This window comes from Cervus canadensis, chromosome 18, assembly GCF_019320065.1.
Source record: "Cervus canadensis isolate Bull #8, Minnesota chromosome 18, ASM1932006v1, whole genome shotgun sequence".
Classification (NCBI taxonomy): domain Eukaryota; kingdom Metazoa; phylum Chordata; class Mammalia; order Artiodactyla; family Cervidae; genus Cervus; species Cervus canadensis.
Window position 1 is genome coordinate 14,944,848 of NC_057403.1, and position 27,396 is coordinate 14,972,243.

The following is a 27,396-nucleotide window of genomic DNA, read 5'->3' on the forward strand; positions in this document are numbered from 1 at the left end:
TCTTACCCGCTGCCTGTTGGGCTGGGAGGGGAGTCGACCTCGGGCAGGAGTGTAACCCTCCCCCCCCCACTGCTGGCATCCAAAATAAAGCAAACTTTCCTTCCACCAACCTGGCCTCCTGAATGGCTTTTGAGCAGCCGGCAGCCAGACTTTGCCTTCAGTCACAAAATGACTGAACTGAATACTTAAAGACGGTTAAAATTTCCTGTTATGTGTATGTTATCCCAGTTAAAAACATCTTAGAAAATCTCACAAGGATAACCACAGAAGTGTTCATGGCTGACAGGAACTTTGCACAAGCTTCCGGTCCTTCCATCCCCACCCCAGTTACCCAGGGTTAAGCGTTGTCTTCTGTGCTCAGGGGCTCCCCTCTTTGGATTTTGGGCAACCATGAGCTCCAGCCCTTAACCTCACCTCAATAGCACCTTAACCTCAGGCTTCCTGACTGCCCCAGTGCTCCAGGCTCTGCTCCAAGGATCCAGTAAGTCTCGGGTCACCCTCTTCTGTGGGAGACTGGGCGCTGAGTTCACATCCTCCCAAAGAGGCCTCTGCAACCGCAGAGTGCAGTGGGGTGGTGAGCCCGGCCTCTGACTGAGGGTGGAGAGCCCCGTTTTCCAGATGAAAGTAGAAGGAGCTGGGAGCTGTTGTGTTTGTGTGAGAAGAGGAGGGGCTGGGAGAGGTTGGATCAATGTCCAGAGGCTCTTGGACCGGTTTTAGACTGGTGCTCACTCAACACTCAGAGGACCCTCACATAGAGTTTGTGATACGGGTACCACTGCCTTCAGTCTCCTGTCTCCTGTCTGCCCTCCGTGTCTGCTGATGCCTCCTCTAGGAGCGGAGCGTTCTGCTGAGGACGACTCAGTGGTGTTTTGTGTTGAATTACCTTGGAGTTTTGTACACTCAGCAGCTCTGTGAAGCTGGCTCTCCAGTTTATCCTCAGCATAAAATTTTAAAAACTGATGAAATACAAATAAATTGGCCATCTTCACCATTTTTAAATGAACCTTCAGCAATACTGGGTAAATTTACAGCAACTGTGGAACCAGTTCGCAGAACTCTTTTTGTCTTGTAAACTGAAACCGTGTCCGCATTTAACGATGCCTCCCCATTTTCCCCCTCACCCAGCACCTAGCAAACCAGCATTCTACTTTCTGTCTTTGTAAATTTGACTGTATTAGCTACTTCATAGAAGTATTTGTCTTTTGGTGACTGGCTTATATCACTTAGCATATTGTCCTCAAGTTTCCTCTATGTTATAGCATGGGTCAGAATTTCCCATATTTTTAAGGCTGAATAATATTCCATTGTAGGTATAGAGCACATTGTATTCATCCTTTTTTCCCATTTATTTTTATTAGTTGGAGGCTAATTACTTTACAATATTGTAGTGGTTTTTGCCATACACTGACATGAATCAGCCATGGATTTACATGTGTTCCCCATCCCAATCCCCCCTCCCACCTCCCTCTCCATCCCATCCCTCTGGGACTTCCCAGTGCACCAGCCATGAGCACTTGTCTCATGCATCCAACCTGAGCTGGTGATCTGTTTCATCCTTGACAGTATACTTGTTTCAATGCTATTCTCTCAGAACATCCCACCCTCACCTTCTCCCACAGAGTCTGTTCTCTACATCTGTGTCTCTTTTTCTGTTTTGCATATCGAGTTATCGTTACCATCTTTATTTATCCATTTTTCGTGGATGGCCATTTGGGTTGCTTTCATCTCTCAGCTAATCTGAATAATACCACCAAGAACACTGGTGTGCAAACGTCTCCTATGACCTCACTTTCAGTTCTTTTGGGTGTGCACTCAGAAGTGGGATTGCTCAACCATGATGGTAATTTCAGTTTTGGTTTTTTGGAGGAACCACCATACTTTATCCACAGCAACTGCACCATTTTATGTTCCTAACAACAGGGCTCAAAGCTTCATCAGCAGCATTTGACCAAGAAGGAAACGCAGGTCCAGAGAAGTGTATGACTTGTTCAAGGGCAGAGAGGTGGGGCCAAGATCCTAATCATAGCTTCCCGACTCTTCGAATGTTTACCCTCAACCATAATGCTCAACTCGGACCTTAGAGTAACATGGACAGAAGCCCCCTGCCCTTAACTCATGTTCACTGAGTCAGCCTGGCCCTGCAGAGCAAGTGTAAGGGGGAGACATTCTATGTCCCAAAGGATAGAAACTAGAGTCTGTTATTTCTGATTCAGAATGGAGATTAGTCCTTCATTAGTCCTAATGAAGATTAGGCACATGGGAGGTCAGTCTGGTTTTTCTTTTTTTTTCGATAGTCAATAATAATTAACTAGAATTTTTTTTTTTTTTTGCTTTTTCATTGGAGGATAATTGCTTTACAATGATGTGTTGATTTCTGCTGTACAATAAAGTGAATCAGTCCTAATTATAAATATACTTTCTTCCTGTTGAGCCTCCCTCCCCCTTCTGATCCCATGTGTCTACATCCCCACAGAGAACCAGGCTGAGCTCCCTGAATTGTGCAGAGGCTTCCCACTAACTCCGCTTTACACATGGAGTGTGTATGTGTCAGTGATACCCTGTCAATTCATCCACCCGCTCCTTCCCCGCTGTGTCCACAAGTCCAATCTCTACGACTCCATCTCAATTCTGGCCCTGCAGATAGGTTCGTCTGTACCATTTTTATAGATTGCATATATATATATGCACATTGATATACAATATTTGCTTTTCTCTTTCTGACTTACTTCACTCTTTATATCAGGTTCTAGGTTCATCCACCTCACTACAATTGACTCAAATTCTTTCCTTTTTATGGCTGAGTAATGCGTGCTGCAATTCATGGGGTCGCATAGAGTTGGACACGACTGAGCGACTGAACTGAACTGAACTGAATACTTCATTGCATATATGAACCACATCCTCTCTATCCATGCATCTGTCTAAGGACTTCTAGGTTGCTTCCATGTCCTGCCTATTGTAAATAGGGCTGCAATGAACATCAGGGTACATGTGTCTTTTGAATTATAGTTTTCTCAGGGTTTATGTCCAGCAGCGGGATTGCTGGGTCATATGGTAGTTTTATTCCTAGTTTGTTAAGGAATGTCCATCCTGTTCTCCATTGTGGCTTTGTTAATTTACAATCCCACCAACAGTGCAGTAGAGTTCCCTTCTCTCCACATCCTCTCCAACATTTATTATTTGCAGATTTTCCGATGGTGACTATTCTGACTGCTGTGAGGTGATAGCTCACTGACATGTGGACCCAGTGGGGGAAGGGGAGGGTTGAACAAATTGGGGGATTAGGATTGACATATATACACTACACGGGCAAAACAGATAGCTAATAGCAACCTGCATAGAACACAGGAACCTCAGGTTTTTGCTCTATGATGCCCTAGAAGGTTGGGATAGGGGCTGGGTGGGAGGGAGGCCCAGCAGGGAGGGGACAGATGTATACATATAGCTATTCACTGGGCTTCCTTCCCTTGTGGATCAGTGGTAAAGAATTTGCCTGCCAATGCAGGAGACACAGGTTTAAGCCCTGGATCAGGAAGATCCCCATGATTAGGAAATGGCAACCCACTCCAGTATTCTTGCCTGGCGAATCCCATGGACAGAGGAGCTGGCGGGCTACAGCCCATGGAGTGGCACAGAGTCAGACACGACTGAGGGGCTAAACAACAACAAAGCTGATTCACTTCTTTGTGTCGCAGAAACTAGCACAACATTGTAAAGCAATTATACGCCAATACAAAATGAAAAAAGAGAACACTCATATAAGTAAAATCAGAAATGAAAGAGGAGATATTACAAATAGAACCTCAAATATACACAGTCTTATACACATTTCTTACACTATGAAAAAGTATATGCCAACAAATTGGATAAACTGGAAGGAAAAATAAACAATCTGAATAAACCAATAACAAGAAAGGAAGTTGAATCAGTGATAAGAAACCTCTCAACACAGAAAAGATAGTTTCACTGGTGAATTCTACAAAACATTTGATTTAAAAAATTTTTTTAAACAATTTTGGCTCCACTAGGTTTTTGTTGCCGCGGGAGGACTTTCTCTCTAGTTGCAGTGATCCGGGGCTACTCTTCATTTTGGTATTCGTACTTCTCCTTGCAGTTGCTGCAGTTTTTGTTTAGTCCCTCAGTCTTGTCTGGCTCTTTGCAACCCCATGGACTGCAGCATGCCAGATTTCCCTGTCCTTCACTGTATCTCGGAGTTAGCTCAAAGTCATGTCCATTGAATCAGTGATGCCATCCAACCATCTCATCCTCTGTCTCCCCCTTCTCCTCCTGCCCTCATTCTTTCCCAGCATCAGGGTCTTTTCCAATGAGTCAGGTCTTCACATCAGGTGGCCAAAGAATTGGAGCTTCAGCATCAGCATCAGCATGTAGATTCTCATCCACTTACACCACCAGGGAAGTCCAAAAAACTAAGAATTTTAAAAGACTACATGTATTTCTAGACCGCTTCCTTTTATAAGATAATGGAGAAAACCTGTGTTGTCACTGTGTACACTTTCAAGGGTCCCCTCATAATGGAAGAATCTTTGATGATACCATGCTTGGGAATTTTTTCATTCTCTTCTCATGTCGCGTGGTTTTCTTTCAACTCCCCTCTGACTTAGTTTCCGTTCTGTCAGGGTTAGCCTGGCTTAGGGATTTGGACGATTTCCAAATGCAACCAAGGCAGGAAATCTACTGGTCCAAGGCACAGTGATGAATTCATGTCAAAAACAGGATGTATGGAGGGAGGGGGCAGAAGGCAAGAGAGAGAGAGTGAGATGAAGAAATATTTTCATCTGTGGTAGAAAAGAGGCAGGAAGTGAAGTGAAATAAAGTGAAGTTGCTCGGTCATGTCTGACTCTTTGTGACCCTGTGGACTGTAGCCAACCAGGCTCCTCTGTCCATGGGATTTTCCAAGCAAGAGTACTGGAGTGGGTCGCCATTTCCTTCTCCAGGGGAATTTTCAGACCCAGGGATCAAACCCAGGTCTCCCGGATTGTAGGCAGACGCTTTACCATCTGAGCCACTAGGGAAGTCCAAAAGAGGCAGGAGGAGGAGGCAAAGACAGAAGGATTAATATACTAAAGACTGGTGGTGAGAGGGTGGGAGCAGATTATCAATAGTGAATTACAGGTTACCATGAATGCAACATCAATTTAAAATATTCATATATAATGTATACGCAAAGCACCCAAACTCAGCCATGGTTATAGAATTGAGCAGTAATTTCAGATACTTCAGGAAGTACATGAAAAAGAAAAGGTGTTAATATTTCAGAGATAGAGGTCAGAAGGCTGGGAAATTTAGGGGAGGGGTGATGATCAGGACACTCACCTTGAAATACAGGGTGGCTGTTAAATGAGAAAGGAAAAAGAAAAGGAATGTGAGCATATCTGTGATATCTCAGTCACCGTGAGATGAATTAAAAACATGGGAAATTATACTGAAAAGATGAGAGGGTGGGGAGAAAGCAGCAGAGGTGGACCTGAGGGACTCTCATGAATCATAACAGGAAGAGAGCGCCTGACAACTGGGGTTGTCTACTGGGCTGGGCTTCCCTGGTGGCTTGGTGGTGAGAAGCCAGTGCAGGAGAAGGTGGTAAGCCGATGCAGGCAGTAAGAAGCCAGTTGGTCTCCTGCCAATGCAGGAGACATGGGCTTGATCCCTGGGTTAGGAAGATCCCTTAAAGGAGAAAATGGCAACCCACTCTAGTATTCTTGGCTGGGAAATCCCATGGACAGAGGAGCCTGGGAGGCTACAGTCCATGAGGTCACAATGATTCAGACACGACTGGGTGACTAAACAACAACGAAAGCAACAAAACTCTGTACGATGTGATACCAAACATGCCATTCTCAAGGCTTAGGTGTCTGTCCTTACATTATGTTAAACTCTGTATGTTTTCCCCTATTATAATTGTGTAAAAAGTCAGACTCTTAAAAAAACGATGTGGAAGTTTTTTCAACATATGTATGTGGACTTGATTCCAAATGTCCTTCTGTTGTTAAAGAGGGGAGTGCTCCTTACTTCTAAATCCCCAATGCCTATTTTACATGTCTTGTACTTTTTAAAAAATGTTTACTGTCACTTGTTTGGCTGCCTCAACTTGAATTATATATTTTTTTAATTTATTGAAGTATAGTTGATTTACAGTGTTCTGTTAATTTCTTCTGTAGAGCAAAGTGACCCAGTTATACATATGTATTGATATCTTCCTCTTCATTTTCTTTTTCATGACTGTTTATCACAAGATATTGATTATAGTTCCCTGTGTTATACAGTAGGACCTTGTTTATCTATTCTATATAGGATAGTTTCCGCGTGCTAATCCCAAACTCCCAATCCTTCCTTTCCCTTCTTCCTTGGCCATCATAAGTCTAGTCTCTATATCTGTGAGTCTGTTTCTGTCTCATAGATAGGTTCATTTCGGTCATATTTTAGACTCCACATGTAAGTGATATCATACAGTATTTGTCTTTCTCTTTTTGATTTATTTCACTAAGTGTGATAATCTCTAGGTCTCATACTGCTGCAAGTGACATTGTTTCATTTTTCATGGCTGAGTAGTATTCCATTGTTTGTCTATCTGTCTGTATGTCTGAATATATATATTTGTCGTTGTTTAGTTGCTAAGTTCTGTCCAGCTCTTTTGTGACCCCATGGACTGTAGTTAGCCAGGTTCCTCTATCCATGGAATTTCCCAGGCAAGAATACTGGAGTGGGTTGTCATTTCCTTCTCCAGGAGATCTTCTTGACCAAGGAATCAAACCTGTACCTCCTGCATCAGCAGGCAGATTCTTCACCACTGAGCCACTAAATATTCACACACACACACACACACATCTTGTTTATCCATTCATCTATTTGTTGCAGGAAGGGGGACCCCTTCCAGGGCCCGAAACTGGGCTCTTGTCTAACACTCAGAAATGAATTGTCTGAGGAGAAATATCCACTGACAAAGCAAGAGATTTTATTGGGAAAGGGCGCCCAGGCAGAGAGCAGGAGAGTCAGGGAACCCAGGAGAACAGCTCTGTCACATGGCTTGCAGTCTTGGGTTTTATGGCGATGGGATTAGTTTCTGGGTTGTCTTTAGCCAATCATTCTGACTCAGAGTCCTTCCTGCTGGTGCATGCCTTATTCAGCTAAGATGGATGCCAGAGAGAAGGATTCTGGGAGGTGGGCGGACAGGTGGTGTCTCCTTTTGACCTTTCCCTAACTCTTCTGGTTGGTGGAGGCTTATTAGTTCCCTGTTCCTTACCAGGACCTCCTGTCGTAGAACAGCTCATGCAAATGCTCACTATGGTGTCTGACCAGGGTGGGCGGTTTCAATCAGTGTGCTTCCCCTAACATATTGATGAGTTTTAGGTTGTTTCCATGTCTTGGCTATTGTAAATAGTGTTGCTATGAACATAGGAATGCATGTATCTTTTTGAATTATAGTTTTGTCTGGGTATACAGTCAGAAGTGGGATTACTGGATCCTATATCAACTCAATTTTTAATTTTTTGAGGACCCTTTATACTGTTTTCCATAATGACTGCACCACTTTACATTCCCATCACAGTGTAAGAGGGTTCCCTTTTCTCCACACCCTCTCCAACATTTATTATTTGTAAACTCTTTAATCATGGCCATTCTGAACAGCATGAGGTGGTACCTCATCATTGTTTTGATTTGCATTTCTCCAATAATTATGAATGATGGCCATCTTTTCCTGTGCAAGTTGGCCATGTTTTAGATATCTCTTTTAGTGACTATTTTAGGGTGCCTTTTGGCAATATTAGGTGGATGAATTCTGTACACTGCTTCTTTTCCTTGGCCACATATTTTATTAGTGAAAGAAAAGTGAAAGTGTTAGTCGTTCAGTTTTGTCCAACGCTTTGTGACCCCATGGACTATAGCCCGCCTGGATCCTCTGTCCACGGGCTTCTCCAGGCAAGAACACTGGAGCAGGTTGCTGTTCCCTCCTGCAGGGCATATTCCCTACCCAGGGATCGAATCCACATTTCTTATGTCTCCTGCATGGCAGGCAGATTCTGTACTGTCTCAGCCACCAGGGAAGTGATGCTTCACATCATCTTGTTGAAGCATTTAAACTTTACTGCTGTTGGGGCCGAATATCTTGTCCTCTATCCTCTTAGGTTCTTTGTCTGGAGTCTGCAAAGTAGACACACAAAGGGTAGATGAGCAGGAGAAAGAACTACATTTATAACTAGCCTTCTGTTTACATTTCCTAAGAAAGGAGGCCAGAGGGCTCTAGGCTAGATATTTACAATGAGCCTTCCGTTCCCATTTGGAGACGGAAATGACAGAACAATGTATGACAAAAACCACTACAATATGGTAAAGTAATTAGCCTCCAACTAATAAAAATAAATGGGGGGAAAAAAAAGGAAATGACAGAACAGAGTAAAGAGCTGGACTTTGCCTGCTGTGGGCATGGCAATATAACAGTCACGGCAGAGACAGAAAGGGGCTAAACCCTGTGTGTGTAAAATATCAAGAGGCCACATATTTTCTATCTTGAGGGCACCGCACATGCACAGAAATTCTCCTTGGGGGGCAAAAAGATGGGGGCGCCATCCCATAATCGGTGATGTCCAGGCCCCCACAGGCCTGTGTGCTGGAATCCATCTAGGAAAAAAGCTGCACACACTTATCGGGGAGGGTCCTAGGGCAGGGCAGGTAATTAGCCAAAGGCAAACAAACACAGGAAGAACTACCCTGTACAGTTGATTTAACATTCTCCTTAAGGGGCTCCTCCTCCTTCGGGAGGACGCCCACAGCCTTCCTCTTGGGTGTGAGGAAGCTGCCTGGCTTCTGTCTTAACCAAACAAACCTCTGTGTGCTCCCCCACGACTGTGCTGTGTCTGCAGTAATGCACTTTTACCTTATTTTTAGTTTTTGCCTCCTGGAGAAATGCATTTTTTACTAGGGGCAAGAACTGGGAGAATCTTGTTTCTAATTTCTAGCCCCTGGTGGACTAGTGGCTAGGATTCCTGGTTTTTCACCCAAGCCACCCGGGTCCAATTCCTGGGCAGAGAACTAAGCCACTCCTCATGGTTGTCTCTCTCCGAGATCATTGGTGCTGAAGCCCGGGATTTCAAGGTAACTGCTCTCCCCAAACTGCTGGCTGGAGACTTCTGCCTTTCTCTCTCCCTCGAGAACTTGCTTACTCTCCCTCTCTGCTCTGTTCTCTTTCCAAGACGCACAGGGCTAAATCTAGGTCCATTCAGTGAAGGAGCCCTAGTTGTGTTTCTCTCTCTCCTCTCCTCTTTCTCTTGTTCTGCCTGAACTACTACTCCCGGCATGTCCCTCGCCCAAGCAGTGCTTCCTCATCAGCTTCCGAGAAACACGCCGGGAATCAGGGCTGGGTGCCTGCCGCCACCAGCAGCAAATTGCTCCCTGCTATGTTGTTGTTCAGTTGCTCAGTCATGTCTGAGTCTTGCGACCCCAAGGACTATAGCCAGCCAGGCTCCAAGTTCTCTTGCTCTTTCAGATTCTTCTGCAATTTTAAGATACTGTATTTGTAAAAAGAAAAAAGGTTAACAATCATTTGCCATCACATGGTTGCCACAAACCTTCAGTTTATAAGAAAAAGCAGTATCTTTGAGGCACAATAAATCATTGCATGATAGTGCTTGTACAAGTATCTGTACAGATTTAAAATATAAGTATAATTAATGCACAACTGTATTTATATGAAGTATAATTAATGCAGAAATGTATTTATATAAAATGCACAAATATGCATTTATATAAAAGATGTGTATTGAAATATATATTTGAATGTTCCCTCTTTGTCTGAAATTCACTATATCTAGGTGTTTTGTATTTTTGTTTATTAAATCTCTCACTCTGCATTCTATTCGCTTCTTAGAAGGGTGTTAGTCATTTGGGGTTAGGAGCCACCCTAAAAGCACAGGTATAGGAGTAAGAAGTTAGTCAGTTAGCACCATGCGGTCAGGGTTGTTGTCATCTTGAGGTGCTGGAAGCAAAATTGCAGGGTTCAGATGATTATATCAAGCCAAAGTGACACTGGGTGAAGGGAGTTACCATACCTCCTAAGAGGCCAGTTAACTCAGAACAGTGTCGAGTATGGCAGAATTTAAGAGATTCAATTGGGTGAGCAGCAGAAATAGGCAGAGACCACAATTACAAGTTCTTCAGGCAGCAGGATGCCAGTGTCTGGGAAAGGAACCTAGTTTTTTCATGGACACCATGAGAAGGGAGTTGTCCATCCTTATTTTCAAAAAAGACGTTCTTTATCTCAATGGTTAAGACAGATGAGCTGTGAGAGTCAGCCAGGCTATCTTAGTTCACACAAAATTCAAGTTGAACCACAGAAAAAATGACTTCCCCATTTCTCAATATGTGAACACTTTCTCCATCACAAGCAGATAAAAATCTTAAGACCATATGGGTCCAGCAATTCTACTTCTGAGTATATACCCAGAAGAGTTGGAAAGCAGCACACTCTGGAAGACATATCTGTACACCCATATTCATAATAGCATTATTCACAATAACTAAAGCATGAAAGAAATCCAAGTGCCCACTGACCAAGAGATGGATAAGCCAAGTACGGTATGTACTCATAATACTGTAGAGTATTATTCAGCATTAAAAAGCAAGGGAATACTAACACATGCTACAACATGGATGAATTCTGTTGACATTATACTAAGTAAAGCCTGACAACAAAAGAGAAATAGTGTATGAACCCACATGAATGAAGTACCTAGAGTGGTCCCAAAGAGTTGGACATGACTGAAGCAACTTAGCACTAGCTCTAGAGTGGTCAGGCTCACAGAGACAGAGGGTATAATGGTGATTGCCAAGACTGGTGGAGAAGAAAGGAAGAATTTTGTTGTATGGGTACAGAGTTTCAGTTTTACAAGATGAAGAAAGTTCTACAGTTTGGTTATCCAAAATGTAAATATACTTAATTAAACTACACACTTAAAAAAGGTTATAATGGTCAATTTTATGTTATGGACATTATACCACAATTAAAAAACAAAACAAAAACCTCTCAGAAGCATCCCCTGAGGTAACCATGGAAGAGTCAGGGCTGATAGCAACACTGTAGATGCTTCCTGCCCACCCAGCCCCAACCTCGTCCCAACAACCCAGTGGGTTAGTGCTGTCTTCTGTGCTCAGGACTCCCTGCTTCGGTTCTTGGAGATGTCTCAGCTCCAGCCCCGCATGGCTTAACCTCAGCCTCCCTGACTGACCCAGGGCTCCAGGCTCTGCTCCAAGGATCCAGTAAGTCTTGGGTCACCCTCTTCTGTAGGAGACTGGGTGCTGAGTTCACATCCTCCCAAGGAGACCTCTGCAACCCCAGAGTGCAGGGGGTCAACCCGGCTCCTGACTGAGGGTGGAGAGACCAGTTTCTAGATGAAAGCAGGAGGAGCTGAGAACTGTTGTGTTTGTGAGAGAAAGGGTGGGGTGGAGGTTGGATCAAGTCTGAAAGTTGGGAGACTCTTTTCAGACTGATTTCAAATGATTTGAAAGAATACCTTTAAGATGAGGGGAAGGGATAGTTAGGGATTTGGGATGGACATGCACACACTGCTATACTTAAAATGGAAAACCAACAAGGATCCACTGTATAGCACAGGGAACTCTGCTCAGTGTTATGGGGCAGCCAGGATGGGAGGGAAGTTTGGGAGAAAATGGCTGCATGTATATGTATGGCTGAGTCCCTTTGCTGTCTACCTGAAACTATCACAACATCGGCTATACTTCAATACAAAATAAAAAGTCTAGAACTGATTCAAATGAATTCTTTTTAATGGCTGAGTAATATTCCATGGTGTATATGTACTATAGCTTCCTTATCCATTCATCTGCTGATGGGCATCTAGGTTGATTCCATGTCCTGGCTATTATAAATAGTGCTGTGATGAACAGAAACCACTACAATATTGTAAAGTAATTAGCCTCCAACTAATAAAAATAAATGAAAAAAAAAAGTCTAAATTACTCTTAAAAAAAGATTACTTTTATATAGGATTTCCATTATGTGAACCTGATCTCAGTCTCCTGTATACTGTTGGCCCTCCAAATCTATGGGTTCTTCCTCTGCAGATACTGGGACAACTGTATTGACATGAAAAATTGGATTTTGGTAAGTGTGGAGGACAATTGCATGTTAATTTATATTAAGTCACGTTTGGGTTTGCTACACCTGGGAACTCTGTGAAGCTGTCTCTGTTATTTATCATTGGCAGCAATTTCTTTAATGATACACATGACATAAATTAACCATCTTAATGATGTTAAGTGTACAGTGGGAGAAGAAGAGAGGGGGGCAAGTTGAGAAAGTAGCACAGACATATATACACTGTCATGGGCTTCCCTGGTGGCTCAGACAGTAAAGGGTCTGCCTGCAATGCAGGAGACAAGGGTTCAATCCCTGGGTGGGGAAGATCCCCTGGAGAAAGAAATGGCAACCCACTCCAGTACTCTTGCCTGGAAAATCCCATGGACGGAGGAGCCTGGTGGGCTGCAGTCCTTGGGGTCACAAAGAGTCAGACACGACTGAGCGACTTCACTTTCTTTTCCTTTTATGTGTAAAATAGATAGCTAGTGGGAAACCGCTGTATAACACAGGAGCCCAGTCTGGTGCTTGGTGATGACAGCGGGGTGGGATGGGGGTGGGGATGGAAGGGAAGGTCAAGAGGGAGAGGAATACATATACAGTTACAGCTGATTCATGCTATTATATGGCAGAAACTGACACAACATTGTAAAGCAATTACCTTCCAATTAAAAAAAATTTTAAGTACACAGCTCACTAATGTTAAGTATGTTTACATTGTTGTGCAGCCAATCTCTAGACCGTTTTTCATCTTGTAAAACTAAAACTTTGTCCCTATTTTTATGATAACTTTCCACTTCCCCCTTCATCCCACCCCCTGGAAAACCACCTTTCTGTCCCTATAATTGGATAACTCAGAGGTTCAAAGAAGTAGAATCATGCAGTATTTGTCTTTTTGTTACTGTCTTCAACAGGTTACTTAGCATAATATCCTCAAGTTTCTTCCACATTGTAGTACACATCAGAATTTCCTGTCTTTTTAAGGCTGCATAATATTTCACTGTATGTACAGACCACATTGCGTTTATCCATTCTTTTGTGGAAGGACATTTAGGTTGCTTCCAACTTTCAGCTACTGTGATAATTCTTTTTTGAATCAGTTCAGTTCAGTCACTCAGTCACATCTGACTCTTTGTGACCCCATGAACCGCAGCACGCCAGGCCTCCCTGTCCATCACCAACTCCTGGAATTTACCCAAACTCATGTCCATTGAGTCAGTGATGCCATCTAACCATCTCATCCTCTGTCATCCCCTTCTCCTCCCTCCTCCAATCTTTCCCAACATCAGGGTATTTTCCAATGAGTCAGCTCTTCGCATCAGGTGGCCAAAATATTGGAGTTTCAGCTTCAACATCATTCCTTCCAATAAACACCCAAGACTGATTTCCTTTAGGATGGACTGGTTGGATCTCCTTGCAGTCCAAGGGACTCTCAAGTATCTTCTCCAACACTACAGTTCAAAAGCATCAATTCTTCAGCAGTCAGCTTTCTTTATAGTCCAACTCTCACATCCATACATGACTACTGGAAAAACCATAGCCTTGACTAGACGGACATTTTGAATATGTGTGTACAAATATTTCTTTGAGAATCTATTTTCTGTTATTTTGGGTATATGCCCATAGGGTGAATGGATCATATATTAAATCAATCCACTTTTAGTTTTTGGAGAAATTATCATACTTTGTCCACAGCAGATGCACCATTTAATATGCACAAGGATTCATCTGCAGAACATAAACAAGAGGAAAATGGAGGTCCAGAGAAGTAATTGACTTCTTCAAAGCCACAGGGGTGGTGAGGAAGCCAATATTCTAATAATTTTCTCCTGGCTTCTTAATCCTTGCTCTTAACCAAAATGCTGAATTTGAACTTAAGAGCATGGGAAGAGAGAGCCCCCTTAAGGTAAATCGTGGTCACTGGGTCATCCTAGTCCTGCAGAGCCATGTGGTGAGGAGACATTTCAGGCCTCAAAGGAGCAGGAAACAGAGTCCTGTCATTTCTGATTCAGAATGAAGGTTAGTCCCCCTCCCTCCAGGCAGTTGCGAGACCTCTCTGGTTTGATGCTTTGACTGAGCTGGGCTAGAGTCTGTCCCTCCTACATATTCCATCTTCTTCTGCCCCAAAGCAGAGTTCTTATTTCATGTCACTGTACAAGCAATGAAGCAGAAAGCTGTTAGGTTTCAGGATCCTTACTGAAGAAATGTATGGAGTCTGGGCTTTTTGATCACCATGCTCCTAAGAGTCATTTCACACATATCAAAGAGGGAAGGGAATAGTGATGATAGCAATTTTCCCTGTGTTATACAGGAAAGGAGGGCAAAGATGTTATGTAGTTTGTGAAAACTCAGAATAATTAATATGTTCCAGAGCTGGATTTGAACCAGCAGAGCTGGTTGATTTCAATTAAAAAATTATATTCTTATCCATTCATTCATGCATGTTCAGTCACTCAGTCCTGTCTGACTCTTTGTGACCTCATGGATGGTAGCCCACCAGGCTCCTCTGTCCATGAAACTTTCCAGGAAAAGAATACTGGAGTATGTTGCTATTTCTTCCTCCAGGGCATCTTCCCAATGCAGGGTGAACCTATGTCTCCTGCATCACCTGCATTGGCAGGCAGAGTCCTTACCACTGAGCCACCTGGAAAGCCCCTCTTATCCACTCAACTTATACCAGTTAATTAGCTACTGTGTGTCAACTCTGCATTTGAATCTTTGGCTTCTCAAGAAGCAGGAAACCCTTCTTTCCAGGTTTTTTGGCTGGTCTAATAAAAAAGTTGACATGAGACAAATTTAATTTGTTGTGTATTGAGAGCCCCATAAAAACCTGAGGCTCAAGACAGTCAATCAGTGGAGGCTTATATGGTACCATGAGTTTAACAGAATGAGGTAAGGATCTGGGGCTTCAAAAGGGAGGAGGACACCCATAGGGTGATGAGAAGAGCAAGTGCTTGGTCAAAAAATGTTTGCCACTCCAGGCAGGGAAGTCTTTCTGAGGTTGTAAGTTCTCTCTGGTAATACCTCTCTTCCTGCCGTAGGTCCACTAATCTAATTATTTTGATTAAGGGAGAGACAAATTGGGAAAGGAGTACGTCAAGGCTGTATATTGTCACCCTGCTTATTTAGCTTATATGCAGAGTACATCATGCAAAATAATGGGCTGGATGAAGCATAAACTGGAATCAAGATTTCGGGAAGAAGTATTAATAACTTCAGATATGCAGATGACACCACCTTTATGGCAGAAAGCAAAGAGGAACAAAAGAGCCTCTTGATGAAAGTGAAAGAGGAGAGTGAAAAAAGCTCGCTTAAAACTCAAACATTCATGGCATCTGATGCTATCACTTCATGGCAAATAGATGGGGAAACAGTGGAAACAGTGACACTTTATTTTGGGGGGCTCCAAAATCACTGCAGATGGTGAATGCAGCCATGAAATTAAATGATGCTTGCTCCTTGGAAGAAAAACTGTTACGAACCCAGACAGCATATTAAAAAACAGAGACATTACTTTGCCAACAAAGGCCCATCTAGTCAAATATATGGTTTTTCCAGTAGTCATGTATGGATGTGAGAGTTGGACTATAAAGAAAGCTGAGCACCAAAGAATTGATGCTTTTGAACTGTGGTTGGAGAAGACTCTTGAGAGTCCCTTGGACTGCAAGGAGATCAAACCAGTCCATCCTAAAGGAAATCAGTCCTGAATATTCATTGGAAGGACAGATGCTGAAGCTGAAACTCCAATACTTTGACCATCTGATGCGAAGAGCTGACTCATTGGAAAAGACCCTGATGCTGGGAAAGATTGAAAGCAAGAGGAGAAGGGGATGACAGAGGATGAGATAGTTGGATGACATCACTGACTCAATGGACATGAGTTTGAGTAAGCTCCGGGAGTTGGTGGTGGACAGATAAGCCCAGTGTGCTGCAGTCCATGGGGTCGCAAAGAGTCGGAGATGACTGAGCAACTAAACTGAACCGAATGGAACTGAAGGGAGAGACAGGGAGCTTCTCCTGAGTCTGCTGGGTCTTAACTGCCTTCAACTCACAGCAGTCTACCCACCAAAGAGGCACATTTGGGCAGAGATAATCCACTCTATCTCACTTTTCTTCAAGCAACCCTTCCAGTGATTTTGAATCATATTAAAATATGTATTTATGTTTAAGAAACAAAAGCTCAGAGACAGAGAACTTGCCCAGTGTGTCCTTTTACCACCTGCTCCGCATCATTCCATTGCACTGTGGAATTGGACTCCCAGGGTCAAGGGCAGATGGGACTTTTTTTTTTTTAATTGAAGTAAAATTGTTTACAGTGTTGTATTAATTTCTACTGTACAGCAAAGTGACTCAGTGATACATATATATACATTCTTTTTCATATTCTTTTCCATTATGCTTTTTCACAGGATATCGAAGAGTTTCCTGGGCTACATAGTAGGACCTTGTTGTTTAGGACGGACATTCTTAATGACCTTGTGTCTTGCAGCAGATCTTCTCAGCAGATCGTAGCCTCCTCAACTCCGTCTAGGATGCTGCGTCAGTATGTTCACCAACTTGGTCAAAAACTGGTCCGCAGGTGGCGGCTGGAGCCCAGAGAAGAGTCTGAGAGTCCTGTGGCTCATTTGAACACCCTGCAGATGGTGATCTTGGGTGTGGCCAACACCCTGGGAGCTGGCATATACATCGTGGCTGGTATAGTGGCCAAATACATAACTGGACCAGCGACTGCCATCTCCTTCTTGGTGGTCGCCATGCCTTGTGTGATGTGTGCTCTCTGCTATGCCGAGTTATGGGCCCGAGTACAAAGTTCCGGTTCTGTGTATCTCTACAGCTACATCACCATGGGTCAACTGTGAGCCTTCATCACTGGCTGGAACCTCATCCTGACCTTACTCATTGGTGAGATGATGGCAGGGAGGAAGGCCTGGGACTTAAGATCAGGAAACTAGGAATGAGGGGTCTTCTCTCATTCACAAGCATTTTGCTATCTACCTTGTGGTGGAGGTGGATAATAGTGGCAGGAAAACTCCACAACTTCATTCTACTCAGGTCTATCCTGTTTTCCTTAAATGATGGACCAAGAATTAAAAGGACAGGGAACTGTAGGGAGTGGGTTGCGTGTTGCACAGGCTTATCCCTTCACCATACTGAAGTCTATGTTCAGTTGTTGTCTTCGTGGGATTTTCCTTTACTACTAGATATAAAATTTCAACCCTCATCTCCGAGCCTCCCTGGTCCCACTTTCCTGTTATTTTCTTGCATAACATTGATCTCCTAATTATATCAAATAGTGACCTATTTTGTGAGTTATCTGGGTCTGCTTTTCCCACCCCAAGAAGAGAAGCTCTTTGAGATTAGATACTTTGTCTTTCGTTTTTTTAATACATCCCATGGCACATAGTCAATAATCAATTTGTGCTTGTTAGTGAATATTCTTCTGCCTCTGCAGCCACTGCCAGTTTGTCCAAAGTGTGGAGCATCACCTTTGACAGCCTGATTGGAAACCACATCTCTCAGGCGTTAGAGGAGACTTTCTCTCCGTACATGCCCTCTTTCCTGGCCACGTTCCCAGACTTTGTTGCTCTGGCCCTGTTGCTGGTGATGATTGGTGAGAAGGGGACAGAGACAGGATGAGAAGAGTGGGGTGTGGAGCAGGAGCTGGGGAAGGAAAGGCTTGGGTGCAGAATGAAGGGGGTTAGGACTAGAAGGAAAGGTGGCAGGAGGGGAGGACACACACTGTTGTTTTTTATTCTCGGCGCCATTGACAATTCGGGCTGGATCATTCTTGGTGTGGTGTGAGGACTGTCCTGTCCACTGTAAGGTTTTTAAGAAACTGTTTTCAGGTATTCAGTAGCATCCCTGGCCTTCACTCACTAGACACCAGCAACACTCATCCCCTCAAAAATTTGTGACAATCAGAATGTCTCCAGACAGAGCCAACTGCTTGGGGAACAAAATCACCCCTGCTCAGAATCATTTACTTAGACCAACAAGTTTCTTCCTCTGCACTGAGACCAAAAGTAATTTTTTTTTTTCAACTTAAAGGAAATCCTCATAGCATAAAATTAAAAATCTTATTATCCTCTCCCAGCTTTATTTAGATCTATATGACATACAGCACTGTGTAAGTTTAAGGTATACAACCTGATGATTTCATAGACATGTATTATGAGATAAGAAATTAACCACTTGAAAGTGTACAATTCAGTGGCACTTAGTACATTCACCATGTTGTGCAACCATCACCTCGATCTACTTTCAAACATGTTTATCTCTCCAAAAGGGAAGACTGCTTCCTGTACCCACTAAGCAGTCACTATCCATCCACCACCTTGCCACAGTCTGCCAATTATCCACCTCTAGCAACCATTAGTTTACTTTCTCTATATATAGATTTTTTTTTTGAGTGTTTCATATTCTTTCTTTCCTATAGGAGTAACACTTCTGGGACCTCATACGTCACCCCTGATTATCAAAGTGTTCACAGTCATCAAAATTTCTGTTCCAATCTTCACGATCATCTCTGGCTTCATTAAGGGAGACCTGCACAACTGGCAGCTCACAGAACAGGACTACAGACTGAACACATCCAGATCCAGTGACATCTATAGGTTAGGAGGCTATGACCCTTGGCCAGAGTAATGCTTGTGAAGTGGGGGGAGGGGGCAGTGCAGAGCTGGGAAGACAGTAGAGACTAGAGAGATCTGGGCTGGTGAATCCACATGATCAGATGATGGGGGGCCGGAGTCCAGGACTTGTGGTATGAACGGAGGAATCCAGTAGAGATGGCTGAGCACACCCCACCCATGTTCTTCCTCATTCTTTCTCTCACCATAGCTTGGGCCCTCTCGGTTCTGGAGGGTTTGTGCCCTTTGGCTTTGATGGGATTCTCCGAGGAGCAGCTTTATGTTTCTACCCATGTTTTGCTGTTGAGGCCGTGGTCGCTACAGGTAACATGGTCATTTTGTATCCCATCTGGGGCTTGGGCACAGTTTCAGCTGCCCTTGGGCACAGGGGTTGATAGATGGTCAGCCTGCTTTGGAAGATGCAAGAGGAAAGGGGATTTTTTTTTTTTTTCCTTTCACACTGGTGTGTTTTCCTCACCCAAAAGTTCTACCCACTCTGCAGGGAGAGAAGCCCAAAATCCTCAGCGTTCCATCCCCTTGAGCATGGTGATCTCCATCTCTGTCGGCTTTTTAACGTATTTTGGAGTCTCAGCAGCACTCAGCCTCATGGTGCCCTACTACCAGATTCATCATTACAATCCTTTACCGCAGGCCTTTCTCCATATAGGGTGGGCTCCTGCCAGCTATATCATGGCTGTTCTCTTCCTGTGTTCTTTTTTATACAGGTCAGTGTCATGGTTTTCTCCCTGTCTACTGTCTGGTTTTCAGGTATTCTGGCCCTTGAGATTGACAGACAAGAGAGCAAGACATCTTACCCCATGTAGACCAAGGAGGAGATGTCCTAGTCTATCCCTCTTCTCCACATCCCCACACATGTTTCAATGTTCTTTTCCAGCCTTCTGTTTAGCATATTTTTCATGTCTCGGTTCACCTGTGCAATGGCCAAGGATGGGCTCCTTTTCCGGGGCCTTGCCCAGATCCATGCCCGCACAGGCACCCCCGTTGTGGCCATCATGTCTTCTGGAAGCCTTGCAGGTGAATAAACAAAACCCACTCCTTCTCCAATCAATTTCCTTAACTTGGATTTTTCTAGTGGTTTCTCACCCCCTTCTCTACCTTGCTCCTGCCCTCATTCTAGCCATCATGGTGTTACTCTTGGACCTTGGTCATACTGTGGAACTCATGTTAACTGGGATCATGCTTGCTTACACCCTTGCGATTATTTCTGTGCTTGTCCTCAGGTGAGAGTCCCCTATACCTGGGCTGGGGGTCTTGGACCCTGGGGGTGGATGGAGAGGTAATCCTCTTCTTGTTTCATGCTGCCTTCTATATGTCCTGTTCTGCGTAAGGCAGGAAAGAGACAAATAGACTGTCTGATGTTAGATTAATAGGGACTGCTGTTATTATTGCTGTAATACCTCTATTTTTTTTTCTTTTTTTTTTATTATTACTTAAATATTTAAACTAAACCCTAAAAATTGCCTGATGTTCAAATTTCAGAAAAAAGACCTCTACATTTTAAAACACACAAACTTACATTGATGATAGTGCATACTATATTGAAGAAACTTTTCTAAGCAGTAAGTATAATCATGATATTTTGCCAATATTGTTCTTTATGCCATATTAATTGTTCTCGCTGTAATTAGTATGTTCAGCAATGAGAAACTCAAACGATGTTAAATAACACTTTAAAGTTTCTACTATCCATATTATAATATCTGAGGAAGTTGTGCTTACCAAAGATAAACATTCAGTGAATAAAAACAACAAATACTGCTTTAAAAATCCTCATTAACAAATAGCATACTACAGTAAGAAACAACTGTATCTGTGCTAAGTAATTCTTAAGACAAATTACCACAAAAGTTCACAGAGTAACTTTATGAAACTTGAGATTTACAGGAACTTTTCTCTTCATTAATGCCTTGCTGTTTCCCTCACTCCTCTTATCTGTAACACCTCCAGTTACACCAAATTACCACACACACACTCACCCATCTTAAACTTCACACATTATTCTTTTTATACGTTAAGAACACCTTCTTTAGAAAAAGCAACAGTAGATGGGTTCTATGTACTAGAAAGTTAGCTTTTACCTGAAATGATTTTACAAATGTAAACTATGCACACAGTTGAGGATCTGAGCTTTTACGTGAAATGATTTTACAAATGTAAACCACGCACACAGTTCAGGATCTGAGTGCTCTTTCTTGATCTGACCTGTGCCTTCAATTACAAATGCCTTGATCTCACCGATAGCCAAACCATGATACTACTCCACACTGCCCCCTAGCTCTACAAGAGAGATCAGTTTAAAAGTAACACGGTTTGAGATGACAACCTCAAGAAAAAGTGTCAGTCACTTATAGCTCTACTTAAGTAATTCTTAAGTAGATACTATATACTACATACTAATAAGTAACAGCTGACAAATCTTTCAACTAACACTGATAAGAACTGATGAGAAAAAAATAATATGAGCTGATGGGCTTGGGATTCAACCACTAAACAATCGAGTTCGAAAGTTCTGTAGAAGCTCTTCCTAACTATGAAATCTGTTTAGTTTTTGGAGTCGTTAAGCAAGGACTTATACAAAAATACACATTAAAAATGTCTTCTTTTCATGTAACTAAAGGGCAAACAGCATGGCATTAAGCCATGTTTCCTTAGAGGAATGCAATCAATTTCTTCGTTTTAAAAAATACTGGGATCAGATTAAGTAATCTCACTACAGTCACATTATTTACATTAAAAACTTAAATTGCTAACTCTAGTAATTTTGTGAGAGGAAAATTTGTGACCTTGGCCCTGATGCTAAAAAAAAAAAAAAACAAGAAAAATGGTCGGAATTCGGCTGCCTCAGTCAGGATCAGCAGGGCAAGACGAAAAATGAGGATGACACAATGACATATGCCCCTTCTTTTTGGAAACGGACTTCTTCACAGTAAGCAAAACTTCTAAGAACAACAGCTACAAAAATCACTCAAGTTTTCCGTTCACCTTACACAGCCATTCTGAAAAAGAATCCTGCTATTTCATATCCAAACTCTGGTACCCTCGCACTAACAAGGAGAAACGCTGAACAGGATGAAAAGTGGAAAGGGAAAAAAGAAAAAGAAAAAAAAAAAAGGAAAGGATGAAACTCCAGAACAACTACAACGACGCAGAGTACGTCAAAAACACAAGGTTTTATTCTAAAGAATGGTTTTGTTTCTACCGTTTTTCTAAAGTATTTAATTTGCACGTCTTAAAATAGAGACCCTGAGGAGAGCAGCTTGAGGCGGTGAAAGGAAGGGGAGGCGGGTTAGGTAAGAAGAGAGACTTGCGAGAAAATATGTGCGGTGCGTGAGAATGTGCGATGGAGGGCGGGGGGGGAGATGCTCGCTTCCCCGTCAGGAAGCAGCCGAGGGCTTTTAGAAGAGACAGGTAGAATCTGACGCGGCTTAAGGAACGCGTATTCACCGCCAGAACGCACCCCTGGTAAAGAAATCACCTAGCATAAGAAAGGCCAACCCCACCAACTGTGCGAATGCCCAGATGACCATTTTAACCGGCTCTATTGTCTGGAGTACTAAGGTGGAAATGCCTCAGGCACGAGATCCAGCGAGCCTGACACTAGGTCAGAGATACTGTCTAGCACCAGGAGCGGAGAGAAGATGGGACCGTGGCGCTCCGGGCATTCCCGGCCCTCGGGGCCCCCTTCCTCGAGCGGCCAGGGAGGGGGCGGCGCGGTTCCCCCGGAGCCTCGCGGAGCCCCGTCCGGGGCGTCGGGGCGCAGGCGGTCCCCTCGGCCGGGCTGGCGACGCCTCTCACCGCGCAGCCCAGGAGCGCGGAGACTTCCCCTCCCACCCCACCCCCAGCTGAAAGCCGGGAAGACGCGGAACTTGGGCTCTGGAGCGGAGGCCCACAGCCCAGGTCACGGCCACGGGTGCGAGGCTCTGGGCGAAATTCCGGGGGGGCCCCAGGGGTGGCCCAGAGAAGGCAAAGCGCCTGGCGGCCCGGCTCTCCAAATCGGACGACACCCGGGTCCGGGCGACGCGGCCCCGGTCCCCGTGGCGCTCGCCGACCCCTGGAGCTCCCCGGGTCCTCACACTCCCAGGCCCTCTCGTCTGAGCCGGTGACCCGGCCTCTCGGAGCTGCCCAGGCCCCCTGCGGCAGCCGCCCCTCTTGGCCAATAGCTCGTCTCCCGAACCCTCGCCTCGGACGCTCCCGCCGAGCCCCGGGCCGCACCTCCGTCCTGGTGATCCGGTGTCGCCCCAGCTTCACCACGGCGAAGTTGCCCTTGCCCAGCGTGCCCTCGATTTCGTAGAACCCCACCCGGACCGGCCCGCGCTGCAAGTGCCTCGGGCCATCCGCCATGACCATGCTGGGCCCCGCTGCGAGGCACGGCGGACTGGAGCGCGGACTGGCCGGCTGGCGGGCGGACTGGCGGGCGGGCGGGCTGCGCGGCTCCGCTCGGGCGACGGCGGCTCCGCTCTCCTATTATTGCTGTAATACCTCTATTCAGGTACCAGCCAGACCTGAATGAGAAAACAGAGGAGGAAGTTGAGATGGAGCCTGAAGTTGAAGAACATCCTGTGGACTCTGTACCAGAAGCAGGAACCTCAAACATCCTAAAGACTCTGTGGTTCCCTACCAGCACCACCCCTACCCAGAAATCTGGTCAGATTGTCTGTGGATGTGCCTTTCTGCTTGGTGAGCAGTGGGATTTCTTTTGGTAGTATTCTGAGACTGACAGGATGGTATCGGAGTGTGTATTTTGTCAGTTGAGGAGTCTTGGAGATATCATAGCCCTTCCTGATGTGGGCAGACTGGGGAGGGGTGTGGCCCAAGGTCCTGACATCTTTGTCTTCTGGGTCCAGCCTGTTCTCCACCTTGACCCTTGCAGTTCTCCTGCTGACCATCCTGAGCCTGATCCTGGCCCAGTGGCCCAGCCAGGTGTTCTCTGGAGACCCCGTGCTCACAACAGTGGCTGTGCTGCTGCTGCTGCTCATCACTGGGGTCACAGTCATCATCTGGAGGCAGCCCCAGAACCCCACTGCTCTTCACTTCAAGGTAGGTGACCTTACGTGCTGAAAATATCCACCTGAGTGAATAAAGTCTGCATGCTTTGAGGTCTAAAAGTCCTTCACTGGACAAGGAATTGAGGGGAGTTGCTAAAACCAGTGGACCTGTCCCTGATGCACACTCAGTGTTTAAAAACCCAGTCTCAGTAGGGACTTAACGCACAGGCTGAGGACTAGTCTTCTTGCCTACATGTGATAGGGTCTCCCTTTCAGACGTCTGGGCTGTGTCCAGGGATGAACTAACTCTGTCCACAGGCCCCTGCTCTGCCTGTCCTCCCACTGGTGAGCATCTTTGTGAACGTTTACTTGATGATGCAGATAACGTCTGGAACATGGGCCCAATTGGGAGTCTGGAATGCCATTGGTAAGTTGCTTTCTGGGCTAAAGAGGCATCATGGGTGACTGAACCTCTTCCTTTCACTTCATCCGCAAACTGTGTCAGATGCCATAATAGGAGGCCATTTATGACTTAGTGACTAAAAAACAACAACTGGGCATTTGTAAGTGGGAAGAGCACCTACTTTCCCTTCTCACTGTCTCATTTCTCTACTAGGATATGTTATATACTTTGGATATGGGATCCGACAGCCTGGAGGAGAACAATGAGCAACAGCCACCAGCCTCCACCTCCCAGACTCTTTACAAAAACATCCCTGGTGCTGAGTCATCTTAACCACAGGAAACAGCTGCTGTGTGGAATCCCTCCATGCACTTGAGGCTCTGCTTGTTCATGGGACACTGTGAGCCTTGATAGAGTGTGAGCACAACATGCCTTTATAGCTTCATTGACAGAAGATAAAATGACTTTAAAGTTGTAGAAATTAAAAATATACATACAGAAAAGTCCATAAGTCATAAGCATACAACAAGATAAAATTTCACAAAACAATGTACAAGAACATAAGCAGGAACTGGAGGAATAAATAAAATATCAATTAGCACATAAAAATCTCCTCCTTGTGCCTATTTCCAGCAAGAAGAGGAAAGAAACTCACATAGGAAAGAAACTCAATCACTGTATTGTGTCATGAGTTGCACTTTATGGAGGAGGGAATGGCAACCAACTCAGTAGTCTTGCCTGGGAAATCACATGGACAGAGGAGCCTGGTGGGCTACAGTCCATGGGGTCACAACAGAGTCAAACACGACTTAGCGAGTAAACAACGAGTCCACAATAGTGAAAGACAATACCTTGATGCTTCCCTTGGTGGCTCAGTGGTAAAGAGTCCACCTGCCAATTCAGGAGACACGGGTTCAATCCCTGATCCAGGAAGATCCCACATGCCGTGGAGCAACTAAGCTGGTGCACCAACTACTGAGCCTGTGCTCTAAAGCCTGGGAACCACAAGGAAAGACACCACAATGAGAAGCCTACACATTGCAGCTGAAGAGTAGCCCCTGCTCACCACAACTAGAGAGAAGCCTGCACAGCGAACATAACTGCCACAGCCAAAAATAAATAAAATTTTAAGACATTTTTAAAAGAATTGTACTTTAAATATCAGGACGCAAATGTGTCGGAAGTAAAAGGAAAGGAATGTGTACATCGTGCCAACAGCAATATGAGAAAGCTAGGCTGGCTATATTACTATAAAAATGGACTTTGATGAAATGAGAATAATAATAAAGTAGATCACTTCATAATGCTAAAGAGAAATGATCATTTGTATCTTTTCCTCTAGCTTTATTAAGGTGCAGTGTAACATGGTATAAATGGTCTTTTTTCTTTTTTTTCTGTAGGAGACTCTTAGAGTTATGCAATACAGTTGATGAGGAAAAGTTCTTAAAAAAAAAAAAATCTCTGCATTTCCAGTGGTGGAGGAAGCGGGTGGGAAGTAATGGTTAGTTGATAAATAGTTGGGATCAAAAGGTAGCAATTGAGACTGAAAAGACAAGGGTCTTCCCTGGTGGTCCAGTGGTTAAGAATCTGCCTTCCAAAGCAAGGGATACAGGTTTGATCCCTGGTTGGGGAACCAAGATCCTACAAGCCATGCAGTATGCCCCCCACCAAAAAAAGTACATACCTTAATTTTAAAATACTTTATTGCTAAGAAATGCTAACAATTATCTGACAACTAAGGGTTGCCATGAACTTTCAATTTGCAAAAAATGCAGTATCTGTGAAGCATAGTAAAATGATATATGACTGCACCTGTGTATGTATACATATTAAAATAAGTATATGTATAATTAATATGCATAAAGTATGCATGTATAATATATGCATTAAAATATATGTGTTCATTCTTTACCTAAATTCAATGTATCTGGCTGTCTTGTAATATTATTTGCTAAATCTCTCACCCCTTGGTCTCTGTGTATGTTCTCTGCATTCTAATATCCTCTTGGTATAAGAACGTTAGATTTATTTCCTTAGGGCTCACTCTTATGACCTCATTTAACTTTAATTACCTCATTTTAAAATAATTTTCTTCATTTGAAGTGTGAAGTTTAGTCACTCAGTCATGTCCAACTCTTTGCAACTCCATAGACTGTACCCTGCCAAGCTCCTCTGTTCATGGGATTCTCCAGGCAAGAATACTGAAGTGGGTTGCTATTCTCTTCTCCAGCGGATCTTCCAGACCCAGGAATCAAACCCGGGTCTCTCTCATTGCAGGCAGGTTATTTATCTTCTGAGCCACCAGGGAAGCCCTTTCTTCATTCAAGTCTCACATTTATTTATTGGCTATGTCGGTTCTTAGTTGCTGCACTTGGGCTCAGTAGTTGCCATTTGGACTTAGTCTGAACAAAAGATCAAACTCACATCTTCTGTATTGGATACTTAACCACTGGACCACCAGGGAAGTCCCTTCATTCCCTCGTTAAGGCCCCACTGTATGTGACCACATACAGTCACATTCTGAGGTTGTAGGGGTTAAGACTTCAAGCTATGAATTCAAAAGTTGGGAGAACTTCAGACCATAACACTTGGCCCCCCCTTTTGCTTCCCAGTAGCTAAAACAGGGTCTGGAACACAGTAAGTATTCAGTTACATTTGATGAGCCATATAATGAAAGAATCACACCTACACATAATATTTTACATGACCCAAGATGAGGAACATTTCATTTACCAGAAATTATCAAAGGGAGAGCACAGTATTTGATTTGGAGATGAAACATTTTGTTAAACTACTTGGAGTACAAAATGAGTCTTTAAAACCATGTGTCTTTTATCAGTGGTGAGGCCTAGATCGTGTTGCAGGAGAAAAGAAATGCAGAGAGAAATTGGGGCAAGGAGAGAGAAGAGGGAGTGAAGAGAAGGTGGTGAAGGGACTCTGTGAGATGAGAACTTCTTCGCTGATCTGGCCTCACTTTCATATGAAAATTATGAAGTGATGGATGAGGTCATATCTTTTTGCCTTTTCATACTCTTCATGGGGATCTCAAAGCAAAAGTACTGAAGTAGTTTTCCAATCCTTGTCCAGTGGGCCACATTTTGTCAGAACTCTCCACTATGACCCATTCGTCTTAGTTGGCCTTACATGGCATGGCTCATAGTTTCACTGAGTTAGACAAGGCTGTGGTCCATGTGATCAATTTGATTAGTTTCTGTGATTGTGGTTTTCATTCTGTCTGCCCTCTGATGGATA

The 27,396-nt window shown here is 44.0% G+C and overlaps 1 protein-coding gene across 1 annotated transcript; it reads left to right on the plus strand.

Annotated features, from left to right (window-relative positions):
• The first annotated feature begins 487 nt into the window (after nucleotides 1-487).
• LOC122420174 (cationic amino acid transporter 3-like) lies at nucleotides 488-26,008 on the plus strand. Its single transcript, XM_043435015.1, is given in 13 exon segments — nucleotides 488-1,019; nucleotides 16,516-17,008; nucleotides 17,559-17,717; nucleotides 18,543-18,720; nucleotides 18,947-19,059; nucleotides 19,238-19,460; nucleotides 19,631-19,770; nucleotides 19,874-19,976; nucleotides 23,246-23,433; nucleotides 23,627-23,793; nucleotides 24,060-24,168; nucleotides 24,358-24,388; nucleotides 24,390-26,008. Coding segments are annotated over 13 exon segments (2,013 nt in total). The 5' UTR covers nucleotides 488-998; the 3' UTR covers nucleotides 24,478-26,008.
• The last annotated feature ends 1,388 nt before the right edge of the window (nucleotides 26,009-27,396 follow it).